The sequence below is a fragment of the Anoplopoma fimbria genome, chromosome 24, assembly GCF_027596085.1.
Source record: "Anoplopoma fimbria isolate UVic2021 breed Golden Eagle Sablefish chromosome 24, Afim_UVic_2022, whole genome shotgun sequence".
In the NCBI taxonomy this organism is placed as follows: domain Eukaryota; kingdom Metazoa; phylum Chordata; class Actinopteri; order Perciformes; family Anoplopomatidae; genus Anoplopoma; species Anoplopoma fimbria.
The window spans coordinates 1,166,836-1,179,335 of NC_072472.1; the positions used below are offsets into that span (position 1 = coordinate 1,166,836).

General features: G+C 38.5%; 2 protein-coding genes and 1 pseudogene across 2 annotated transcripts in view; 1 reads left to right on the forward strand and 2 right to left on the reverse strand.

The window, feature by feature from the left end:
- The window catches only part of LOC129113830 (odorant receptor 131-2-like), a 1,073-nt pseudogene extending 1,053 nt beyond the window's left edge, over positions 1-20 (forward strand).
- A 472-nt stretch (positions 21-492) lies between these two features.
- rps14 (ribosomal protein S14) lies at positions 493-1,938 on the reverse strand. Its single transcript, XM_054626305.1, has 4 exons — positions 1,840-1,938; positions 1,090-1,241; positions 734-958; positions 493-553 (listed from the first exon to the last, which is right to left on the reverse strand). The coding sequence occupies exons 2-4, from the start codon at positions 1,236-1,238 to the stop codon at positions 493-495; spliced, it is 435 nt and encodes a 144-aa protein (XP_054482280.1). The 5' UTR covers positions 1,239-1,241; positions 1,840-1,938.
- Positions 1,939-8,244: 6,306 nt separating this feature from the next.
- LOC129113832 (calcium/calmodulin-dependent protein kinase type II subunit alpha-like) overlaps positions 8,245-12,500 on the reverse strand; it is a 27,480-nt gene continuing 23,224 nt past the window's right edge. Inside the window, 9 exon segments of the mRNA XM_054626306.1 lie at positions 8,245-8,291; positions 8,801-8,891; positions 8,894-9,008; positions 9,040-9,112; positions 9,388-9,482; positions 10,317-10,392; positions 10,532-10,580; positions 11,296-11,333; positions 12,166-12,208. Coding sequence (XP_054482281.1) covers positions 8,245-8,291; positions 8,801-8,891; positions 8,894-9,008; positions 9,040-9,112; positions 9,388-9,482; positions 10,317-10,392; positions 10,532-10,580; positions 11,296-11,333; positions 12,166-12,208 — 627 coding nt within the window.

A 12,500-nucleotide genomic window follows, 5' to 3' on the forward strand; every position in this document is an offset into this window, starting at 1 on the left:
CAGAGGATGTGAGGGTGTAAGGACAGAGGATGTGAGGGTGTAAGGACAGAGGAGGTGAGGGTGTAAGGACAGAGGATGTGAGGGTGTAAGGACAGAGGATGTGAGGGTGTAAGGACAGAGGAGGTGAGGGTGTAAGGACAGAGGATGTGAGGGTGTAAGGACAGAGGAGGTGAGGGTGTAAGGACAGAGGATGTGAGGGTCTAAGGACAGAGGATGTGAGGGTGTAAGGACAGAGGATGTGAGGGTGTAAGGACAGAGGATGTGAGGGTGTAAGGACAGAGGATGTGAGGGTCTAAGGACAGAGGATGTAAGGACAGAGGATGTGAGGGTGTAAGGACAGAGGAGGTGAGGGTGTAAGGACAGAGGAGGTGAGGGTGTAAGGACAGAGGATGTGAGGGTGTAAGGACAGAGGAGGTGAGGGTGTAAGGACAGAGGATGTGAGGGTGTAAGGACAGAGGAGGTGAGGGTGTAAGGACAGAGGTCGTCTCATGGTCACAGATTTAAAGCCCTCTGAGGCCAATTTGTGATTCTGGGCTCTACAGAATAAACTGAACTGATCAGATATGAAACATCAACATCACAACAGATGATCAATAACCTTCTATTGATCATCTGAAGACACAACAACTCACACCAACAGACAGACAGACAGACAGACAGACAGACAGACAGACAGACAGACAGACGTGTAGACAGACAGACGGGTAGACAGACAGACGTGTAGACAGACAGACAGACGTGTAGACAGACAGACAGACGGGTAGACAGACAGACAGGTAAACAGACAGACAGGTACCTGTTGCCCCCGGTGGCCCTCAGCTTGATGTGCAGCGCCGTGATGCCGAGCTCTTTGCAGCGCTGGGCGACGTCCTGAGCGGCCAACATGGCGGCGTACGGAGACGACTCGTCTCTGTCGGCCTTCACCTTCATCCCGCCGGTCACACGGCAGATCGTCTCCCTGGAAACCAACAGCCAATCACAACACAGACACTACAACACTACAACTCCCATGATGCTCCCGACCGGAGACCACTGAGGACCGGCTGACAACAGGAGGAGGAAGAGGAGAGGAAGAGGAGGAGGACTTACTTCCCGGAGAGGTCGGTGACGTGGACGAAGGTGTCGTTGAAGGAGGCGAAGATGTGACAAACTCCAAACACGTTCTCTCCTTCAGCCACCTGAGGACCCAGACTGATCACCTGCTCCTCCTTCTTCTCCTTCCCTTTACGAGGAGCCATGTTCTGAGGAGGAGAAGAGGAGTGAGAGGAGGAGAAGAGGAAGAGGAGTGAGAGGAGAAGGACAGGAGGACAGGAGGAGAGGGAGAAGGAGGTTACATCACTGATCAGACACCATCTCTTTCAAAACAAAAGCATGAGCACTGAACATGAGTCTCTCTGATGCTAGCTGACTGATGCTAAGCTAATGCTAGCTGACTGATGCTAAGCTAATGCTAGCTGCCGGTGCGTGGCCCTCCACCTGTCCATCACATGTCCGTCACCTGTCCAGCCTTTAAGCCTAACTGTCCATGTGCACGTGTATAACGTGTGTAACGTGGTCTGGTCCACTGCGCATCCTCTCTGCGCAGGAGGAGCTAACGTTAGCCTGTTAGCTTCTCCCAGCTAACGCACCGGTTCACCTGTTAGGAGGAGCCGAGCACGTTAACTACACACTGATATATATTATATTATATTATATTATATATGTTGTATATGATATATATCAGCGGGCTGCGGGTCCGGCGGCTCCACCTCCCGGCCTCTCACTGGTCTCACTGGTCTCACTGGTCTAGCTCGTCTCTGGAGGATCTTCTGTCACAGACCGGTCCGCTGGAGGACTCACGCGGGTCGGAGGGTCTCGCAGCGGGAGGACGGAGCAGGACGGAGGAGGATGGAGGAGGATGGAGGAGGATGGAGGAGGATTGTGTTGGATTGTGTTGGATTGTGTGGAGGAGCTGAACTCACCTCAGTGCGTCTCTAAGCGGAGCAGAAACAGGAAAGGAAGGAACTTCCGCTTCCGGGGCATTTGATGACGCGTCTCAGCGCGGGAACCAGCTGCTGCCCCCACGTGGTCACCACCGGGATCACGTGGTCACCACCGGGATCACGTGTTCTTTAGATATATAGATATGTATATATGTATAAATATACAATATATATATATATATATATTTATATATATATATATATATATATATATATATATATATATATATATATATATATATACATATATATATATATATATATATATTTATATATTTATATATATATATATATAATGTATATATGTAATAAATATATATATATATATATTATATAATATATATATATATTATATATATATATATATATAAATATATATATAAATATATATATATTTATAAATATATATATATATATTATATATATATATATATGTATAAATGTATAAATATATATATATGTATAAATATATATATTTATAAATATATATATATATATATATGTATATATGTATAAATATATATATGTATATATGTATAAATATATATATATATGTATAAATATATATATGTATATATGTATAAATATATATATATGTAGATATGTATAAATATACAATATATATAATAAATATATTTATTCATATATTATATGATATATGTATATGTATATATGTATAAATATATGTATATATGTATATATATATATATGTATATATGTATAAATATATATATATATGTATAAATATATATATGTATATATATATATATGTATATATATCTATATGTATATATGTCTATATGTATATATGTATATATGTATATATATATTATATTTATTGTATATTTATACATATATATATATCTATGTACGTGATCACCACCGGGAACACGTGTTCTTTAGATATATGTATATATGTCTATATGTATATATGTATATATGTCTATATGTCTATATGTATATATGTCTATATGTATATATGTCTATATGTATATATGTCTATATGTCTATATGTATATATGTATATATGTCTATATGTATATATGTATATATAATAATAAGATAATCCTTTATTAGTCCCGCAGTGGGACATTTGCAGGATTACAGCAGCAGAGAGTAAAGTGCACACAAGAGACAAAATAAAATAAAGATAAAAATAAAAAATGAAAATAAAAAAAATAAATATTATAAATAAGCAATAAAAAACAGTAGAAAATCAACAATAACTGAAATATTATATTTACAGACATAAAAAACTATTTTAACTATTATTGCACAGTGTAATGTATTGCAAAGGTTTTTATTGTCATGTTTTTATTTATTTATATATGTATAAATATACAATAAATATATATATTTATAAATATATTTATTATATTTATTGTATATTTATATATATATTTATAAATATATATTTATTATATTTATTGTATATGTATAAATATATTTATAAATATTATATTTATAAAATATATATTTATATTTATATTTATATATATATATTTATAAATATATTTATTATATTTATTATATATTTATATATATATTTTATAAATATATATTTATATATATTTATAAATATATATTTATATATTTTTATAAATATATATTTAAATATATTTATAAATATATATTTATATATTTTTATAAATATATATTTAAATATATTTATAAATATATATTTAAATATATTAATACTTTAATTCTGAGATTTACAGATAGTTCCCAGTAGAAGATATTAAACTTTTGTTAATCTTAAATTGCTCTTTTATTTTTTGTTCAGTTATTTATTTTACAGATTGTTTTTGCATGTTTATATTTGTCAGTGTATTTTATATATAAATGCAATGGTTAAAATATAAATTCTGCAGATTAAATCTCTTAAATCCTTTTTTAAGGCTTTTCTTCACTTCTTTGTGTCTTTATTTGAGTTCTCGTCTTTAATGTTCAAACACATCTGGATCATAAAAGTATTCCTGTGTAATCAAGATTATAAACACAGCGGTGCTTCTCTGGCAGGATCAATATTCAGTTTTCATAATCTGTGAGATGATTATCCCGTTTATTAATACTACTGATATTTAATACACAGAACAAACATATTATTTAGGTGATCTGTAACAATAAAATGAAAACAGACCAATCAGAAGGCAGCGTTTGATCACCTGTTTATTTACAGAAACACTTTGAACACGATGCAGAAGAAGAAGAAGAAGAAGAAGAAGAAATACTTCTTTAAAGGATTAAAAACACTCTCTCACACACACACACACACACACACACACACACACACACACACACACACACACACACACACACACACACACACACACACACACACACACACACACACACACACACACACACACAGCATGCAGCATTGAGTCCAGTTAACACAGAACAGCACGATATCCATCATAGTAGAAAAAGCTGAGTGGAGCTGATTATTGATTATTGATTGATTATTGATCATTGATTATTGATTATTGATTATTGATTATTGATCATTGATCATTGATCATTGATTATTGATCATTGATTATTGATCATTGATTATTGATCATTGATCATTGATTATTGATTATTGATCATTGATTCTGCAGAGCGTGAACGTGTTGGAGGGAAACAGTCAGGATCCTGTTTGAACTCTGGAGTTTATTCTCACACAGAAATAAAAACATTAATGTTTATTTCATTTGTGTTTCTGGAAGAAAAAAACCATCGATCAATAAACCCAGCGAGCTGCTGACTGATACCAACCTTTAATCTAATAATCAATAAAACAAATGAATCAATGAATTCATCACATCTGAAATGTGTCTGTTACTTTAGATACGTCATCGTAAACATCTAATCTGTGAGGAACAGTTTATTAAAAAGAAGAGTTTCTGATATGAACATAATAATAATAATAATAATAATAATAATAATAATAATCTATAGATGTTTTCTATTCCATCTTCTGATGTTTCTGAAAAATCAATAAATTCTAGATGAGAGAAATAAATGAAACGCTGGTGTTTTCTGTGACTGAAACTGAATAATAAATGTGACAAAACAGATAAAAACATGTGAAAGTACATCAATTACAAGATAATAGTTAATTTAAAATGTATACAAATAATAAAAAATAATAAACAATAATATTTAAACAATGAAAAGGTTTGGTATCAGTCAGCTCAGCTCTGGTTTCCTGGGTTCGTTAGCACTATTAGCACTATTAGCATTCCTAACTGTAACTAGTACATGCGTTAGCCACAAGTTAGCATGTTAGCTTGTTGAGAGCCTGCTAGCTTGCGGTCAGAGCGGCTGTGAAGGATCGCTAACGGTTTCCCGTCACGTGGTTTGAGTTCATGGAGGAGAAAACACAGCAGCCACTGAACATCTGGTTCAAACAGGAAACACATCTGGAATCTAGATTTAAGATCAATTCTTCAGTTTCAAGCAAAAACACCAAAAAACTTGTAAAAATACTTGTCAGATATTTTCCTCAATTAATTCACACAATTAAATAAAACTTCAAGTTTCTTCAAAGGTCAAAGTTGAGTTTGTTGTTTTGAAAACACATCAGAGAAAAGCCGTTCACTCTGCAGGCGCCATTTGGAGTCCCCACTGTTTCCTGTTAGAGGAACCTTCACTTTACTGACGAGATGTTCAGGCTCCCGTTCTCTCAGCCGGGACGCCAAATGGCACCAAGACGTGGAGTAACTTAAAGGGCCGGAGTCACACACGATAATGCACCTCTACTAAAGTAATACAGCTAGTAATACACAACGTGTTCACCGAGAAAGCTTTCAAATATACAAACATGATAAATATCCAGAATAAGAATAATAACTATAATATGAGTAATAATCTGATTGTACAAAGTTCTACATTCTCCCGACGGTCAAAGCAGCTTAAAGCCTGAGACAAACACAACGGGTCAAAGGTCGCAGAATATCAAAGACGGCACAGCCGGCGTCTTGCTAGCTCGCGGCTAGTAGAAGCCATTGCTCCCAGTGAGGAATGCTAACAAAGCTAACAAGTCAGCGTCAAGTCACCAGAGAGCCGGGAAACAAAAAGTCAGCCGCAAACGCCGAAACACAACAAAGACCGAAGCAGAAAACACAAAAGGAAAAGTCCTGCATGCATAAAATCACATCGTCTGTATAGAAAGAAACCGTGAGGAGGAAGAAAGCCTCATTCAGAACTCCACCCGACTCTAGAAAACCTCAAACCTGATGCAGAATAATTCATTAATCTAAACCCTGTTTCACCTCACATCACAATGAGTCATTATTCTATTTTGAGTCAATGTTTAAATGTGAGTTATTGAATAATCAAACAGAGATATGATGATGTTCTCTGTACAGAGGCTCAGAGGAGACAAAAAACAGCATCACTGCTGCTAAGAATATATATATATATATATATATATATAATATGATAAATATGATAAATCATCAGTTAATGTATATGACGACATATTAATGAACATATTTCATAAACTGTATGTCTCTTCTGTTGTTATTCTACTTTTTGTTGTCTTTAGATTATTATTGTTAATAAAACAGTGAAGATCACTTTGAAGAAATGTATTGTTAGAAGTATTGTTAATCACTTCTGTTTAATAAAGTTTTTGTAACTTGTTTCTCTGAAATAAAAATCACAAACAACCATTAATAAAAATATAACTGTCATCATAATTCATGTATTTTGACCCCTCTGGGCCTCCGTACTGAGCTATTTGATGTTTCACCCGGTAACAGATGACGGGTCATTGTGTCTTTGATTCTGATTGGCCGTCTAAGCGTCACTTTTTAAACTTCGTTTAGTTGTTTTACTCCGAAACCTAAAAAGTTCTGACAACAATCAAGAGTTGGCGCCATTCTGCATCCCCAAACAGCTCATATTAAATACATGAATCACTTTGTTTTAATCATTAGTGCTTTTTAGATTCTTAAACTCTTAAACAAAACCATGTGTCCTCTTCGTGTTTCCTTCCTTCCTTCCCTACATCCTTCTTCCTCTCACAGATCCTCTGAATCTAAAACACTTTGTTCTGCTAACGAGGCCTGAAGTGAAGCAGCTCGTTAAGGCTCCTCGTTAGCTCACCTGTGTGTGTGTGTGTGTGTGGGGGGGGTCGGAGAGGAGGAAGCTCGTGTTGCTCTCCGACCCGATGGAAGCAGAGAGATGAACTCCAGACCTCGAGTCCTCTGATAGTCCGTCTGATCACAGGGTTATTATATTAATGCGTTCTGACCTTCAAACATATTAAAGTTTAATAAGTTTAATCAGTTTAATAAGTTTAATAAGTTTAATCAGTTTAATCAGTTTAATCAGTTCAACACGTTGTGAGTATTTCACTCATTTCACCTCTTTAAATGTGTGATCTGGTGTTTTGATTTTACTGTTATTGATGTTGTTTAACTGATTATTGTGATTGTTGGTTTTAAATATAACTGAATAAGTGAAACATGAAAAGTCAAAATATTTTCCTAAACTTGGTTGTGATCCCGAGATAATGGCTCCGATATAATCAGTAACCATGGCGACTGTATAAAGTCATTGACGAGGTTTTAACGGTCACTTTTGTTGGTTTTATTTAGAGAAGAAGAAAATGTAAAGAATGTATAAATGTGTTTTTGTTGTTAAGTCTGTTTATGAATGATTCTCTATCAGATTCATCTTCAGCGTCTGGTGATGAAGAATACAACTACAAACTGACTCAGTACCTTTTCTAGAAAAAGTTTATATCTCTTATTTTCTACTTTAGTTTCTAAACCCCTGAACCCCCCCCATGAATACATGCAACAGTATTTCATAATATTTAAGGTGGTTCGACCCCTTTAAAAAACCTAATCTATGCAGACGACTTATTAAAACAACATTAATACATTCGTGTTCATTAATGTATCAAATACTCTGTTAAACTTGTTAAATATCTCAATACTTTATATTTATATTTATATGTAATACTTTTAGATTCTCTTGAGTCGACTTGTTCAGTTTTAAGGTGGATTAAGAATCTTAAAGGCATTTTAAGGAGTTGGATGGAGGAGGCGTCGGTGCTGTCAATCATCCTGACGGAGGAGGAGTAACTCTTATTACAATCGGTGCAGCTGATTGGCTGATCACAAGGGGGCGTGGCTGAAGTCCAAAGGAGCGGAGAAGAGGAAGCTGATTGGTTGATTGTGCAGTTCGCTGCTCTCTGGCTCCGCCCCTCCTCTCCTCTCAAACTTCCTGTCTGGTGTCACACGCCTGGCCTGCTGTCAATCAATCAGTTGTCAAGGCGACAGAAGAAGACCCGCCCACTCTGGAAGTTAACTGGATGGAGAGAGAAGAAGAAACGTCAACAAACACAAAATAACACGCCTCCCTATATTATGGGATGTTGGACGCTCATTTACTCGCTGAGACAAAAAGCAAACATGACAAATGTAATAACAACATGCATCTGTTTAGCTTATATAACGGGCTCTTATTTTGAAATATGTGTTGAATGTGTAGAAACATTCACGAATCCAATGTGACGCTGCAACAAACGGGTCTCTGACCTGTTTATACTGGTCTCTGACCTGTTTATACTGGTCTCTGACCTGATTAAACTGGTCTCTGACTGGTCTCTGACCTGTTAAACTGGTCTCTGATCTGTTTAAACTGGTCTCTGATCTGTTAAACTGGTCTCTGACCTGTTTATACTGGTCTCTGACCTGTTTATACTGGTCTCTGACCTGTTAAACTGGTCTCTGATCTCTGTTAAACTGGTCTCTGATCTGTTAAACTGGTCTCTGACCTGTTAAACTGGTCTCTGATCTGTTAAACTGGTCTCTGACCTGTTAAACTGGTCTCTGACCTGTTAAACTGGTCTGACTTAAACTGGCTGACCTGTTGGACTGGGGATCCTGAGCGGTGGAAATGGAGCGGTGGATCTGCCACTTCCCGTCGCGGCGGTGCCACACCCTGGTCTCCTCTGATTGGGCGGTGCGAGGCGTCCCGTTGGAGTCGATGTACTGAGTCACTCTGATGTAGGCGATGCAGGCGTTTATACTGGTCTCTGATCTGATCTGTTTATACCTCGTCTCCCACCAGGTGGATGTGAGGGTTCAGGATGGTGGTGTGGACCGGCTTACTGTTCTTAGACCACACTGAGGAGGACAGACGGGACACCACAGAGACACCACAGAGAGTGAGACTGAGGCAGGAGTCCCCTTATGGTCTCTACAGAGACATCTTCTAATGAATCACATGACATATTCTAATAAATCACATGACATCTTCTAATAAATCACATGACATCACTCTAATAAATCACATGACATCATTCTAATAAATCACATGACATCTTCTAATAAATCACATGACATCACTCTAATAAATCACATGGCATATTCTGGCATGCAGGAAGTTTGGTTCAGCTCACAGTTTTCAAAATAAAAGCGGTGGAAGTCAAGGCCTTCGACAAGATTCCCCAACGCCTCAGGCTCGAACGCCGTGACAGCCGGGTCGCACATTTTACTGAGGGGACAGAGAGACAGGTCTACTGAGAGGACAGAGAGACAGGTCTACTGAGAGGACAGACAGGTCTACTGAGAGGACAGACAGGTCTACTGAGAGGACAGAGAGACAGGTCTACTGAGAGGACAGACAGGTCTACTGAGAGGACAGAGAGACAGGTCTACTGAGAGGACAGACAGGTCTACTGAGAGGACAGAGAGACAGGTCTACTGAGAGGACAGACAGGTCTACTGAGAGGACAGAGAGACAGGTCTACTGAGAGGACAGAGAGACAGGTCTACTGAGAGGACAGACAGGTCTACTGAGAGGACAGACAGACAGGTCTACTGAGAGGACAGACAGGTTAAAGACAGGTCTACTGAGAGGACAGACAGGTCTACTGAGAGGACAGAGAGACAGGTCTACAAGGAAGAGTAGGTCTACTGAGAGGAAAGGGACAGGTCTACTGAGAGGACAAGAGACAGGTCTCACCACAGTAAAGGAACTTTCACAATAAGAGTATTTTAACACAGTAAAGGGACTTTCACAATAAGAGTCCCTCACCACAGTAAAGGGACTTTCACAATAAGAGGTCACCATACTGAGGAACTTTCACAATAAGAGTATTTTAACACAGTAAAGGGACTTTCACAATAAGAGTCCCTCACCACAGTAAAGGGACTTTCACAATAAGAGTATTTTAACACAGTAAAGGGACTTTCACAATAAGAGTCCTTCAACACAGTAAAGGGACTTTCACAATAAGAGTCCCTCACCACAGTAAAGGGACTTTCACAATAAGAGTATTTTAACACATTAAAGGGACTTTCACAATAAGAGTCTGATGTTACATACGTGTAGCTCTCAAAGTCTCCGTTGCTGATCGCCTCGATGAGCTGCTCTGTCACTTTAATGATGTCCTGTTTCCTCACTGACAGACAGACAGACAGACAGACAGACAGACAGACAGACAGAGAATGTCATTTTTCGTCTCAGCTGAGATTTCTTTATATTTTTTTACTGACTGTCAATCATTACTGAATAGTGTGTGTGTGTGTGTGTGTGTGTACCTCTGGTGTCTTCATCCTCGATGGTGGTGTTTGTACTCTCAGATGATTCCTACAATAACAACAACAACAACAAAGAGGTGATCAGCTCATTCAGAAAGCTGCTGTCACGTCGTCAGAATGTTTCCTTAAAAAGATCAAAAGATGATTCAATGCTGAGCACCCGACCTATCAGCTGAGCTACAACAACAACAACAACAACAACAACCTAAACAACAACAACAACAACAACCTAAACAACAACAACAACTACAACAAAACAACAACAACCACAACAAAACAACAACAACAACCTAAACAAACAACAACAAACAACAACAACTAAACAACAACAACAACAACTAAACAACAACAACAACAACAACAACAACAACAACCACAACAACCTAAACAACAACAACAACAACAACAACAACCTAAACAACAACAACAACAACAACAACCTAAACAACAACCACAAACACAACAACAACAACAACCACAACAACCTAAACAACAACAACAACAACAACAACAACAACAACAACAACAAACACAACAACAACCTAAACAACAACAACAACAACAACAACCAAAACAACAACAACCACAACACAACAACAACAACTAAACAACAACCACAAACACAACAACAACTAAACAACAACAACAAACACAACAACAACAACAACAACAACAACAACTACAACAACAAACACAGCAACAACAAACACAACAACAACAACCTAAACAACAATAACAACAACACCCCCCCTCCCCGTGGTTACCTTGACGCCGTCGGCCTTCTTGTTGCCGCTCTTTCCTCCTGAACGAGGAACGAGGACGAAGAGAAGAAGAAGCAGCAGAGTCAGAAAGAAAGGAACAAACGCGGAGAAGAGGAGCGACGGCATCGCACCCACAACCGCTGCCTACGTGCCCTCAGGCAAACTCACAGGAAGTACTTCAAAATAAAAGACTAAAACTGAAGAACTGACATCAAAGAATCAAGAAAAGTTAAAGCAAGAAGAACAGAACTGCTTCCTGCCTGTGAGTCTGAGTCTGTGTGCAGACAGACAGGCAGACAGACAGACAGGTGCTGGTCACTCAGAGAGACTTGAGGACAGATTTAGGTTCAACGTGAGACAGACAGAAACACGTTCCTGTCTGTCTGTCTGTCCACACTGAAGTCACCGTGATAAGATGGATCTGATCTACATGTTAGAGCTGGAGGAAACCTCTGCTGTCTGTCTGTCTGCTGTCTGTCTGTCTGTCTGTCTGTCTGTCTGTCTGTCTGTCTGTCTGTCCCTTTGTCTTTGTGTCTGTCTGCCTGCCTGTCTCTCTGTCTGCCTGTCTGTCTGCCTGTCCCTTTGTCTGTCTGTCTCTCAGGGTCTCCCTGCTATCTTTAGGTCGCTGGTATTCTGAGCGTTTACCAGCTGTTCTGACAGCTGCTGCTTTATCTCACACACACACACACACACACACACACACACACACACACACACACACACACACACACACACACACACACACACACACACAGTGTTAACCTGATAATTGTGTGAGAGCTGATTGGTCGGCTCTCTGTGTGTTTAACACTCTGCTACTGAGACACAGAGAGGTCAAAGGTCGAACCCTCAGAGATCAGCTGATGATCTTACCGGAGAAATTCCTGGTGGCCAACATGGTGGTCAGGATGGCTCCCTAAAGGAAAGGAGACAAGGAACACAGGAAGGAAGGACAAAAAGGAAAGGAAGAAAGAAGAAAGGACAGGAGGAAGTAAAAAAAGGGAGGGAGGAAGAAAGGAGAGGAGGAAGGAAATAATAGAAGGACAGGAAGTAAAGGAGGGAAGGAGGAAGTAAAGGAGGGAGGGAGGAAGGGAGAAAGGAAATGAGGGAAGGAATGACCGAAAAAAGGAAGGGAGGAAAGGAAGAAGGTAATGAGGGAGGGAGGGTGAGAGGAAGGAAGAAGGAAGGAAATAAGGGAAGGAAGGTTG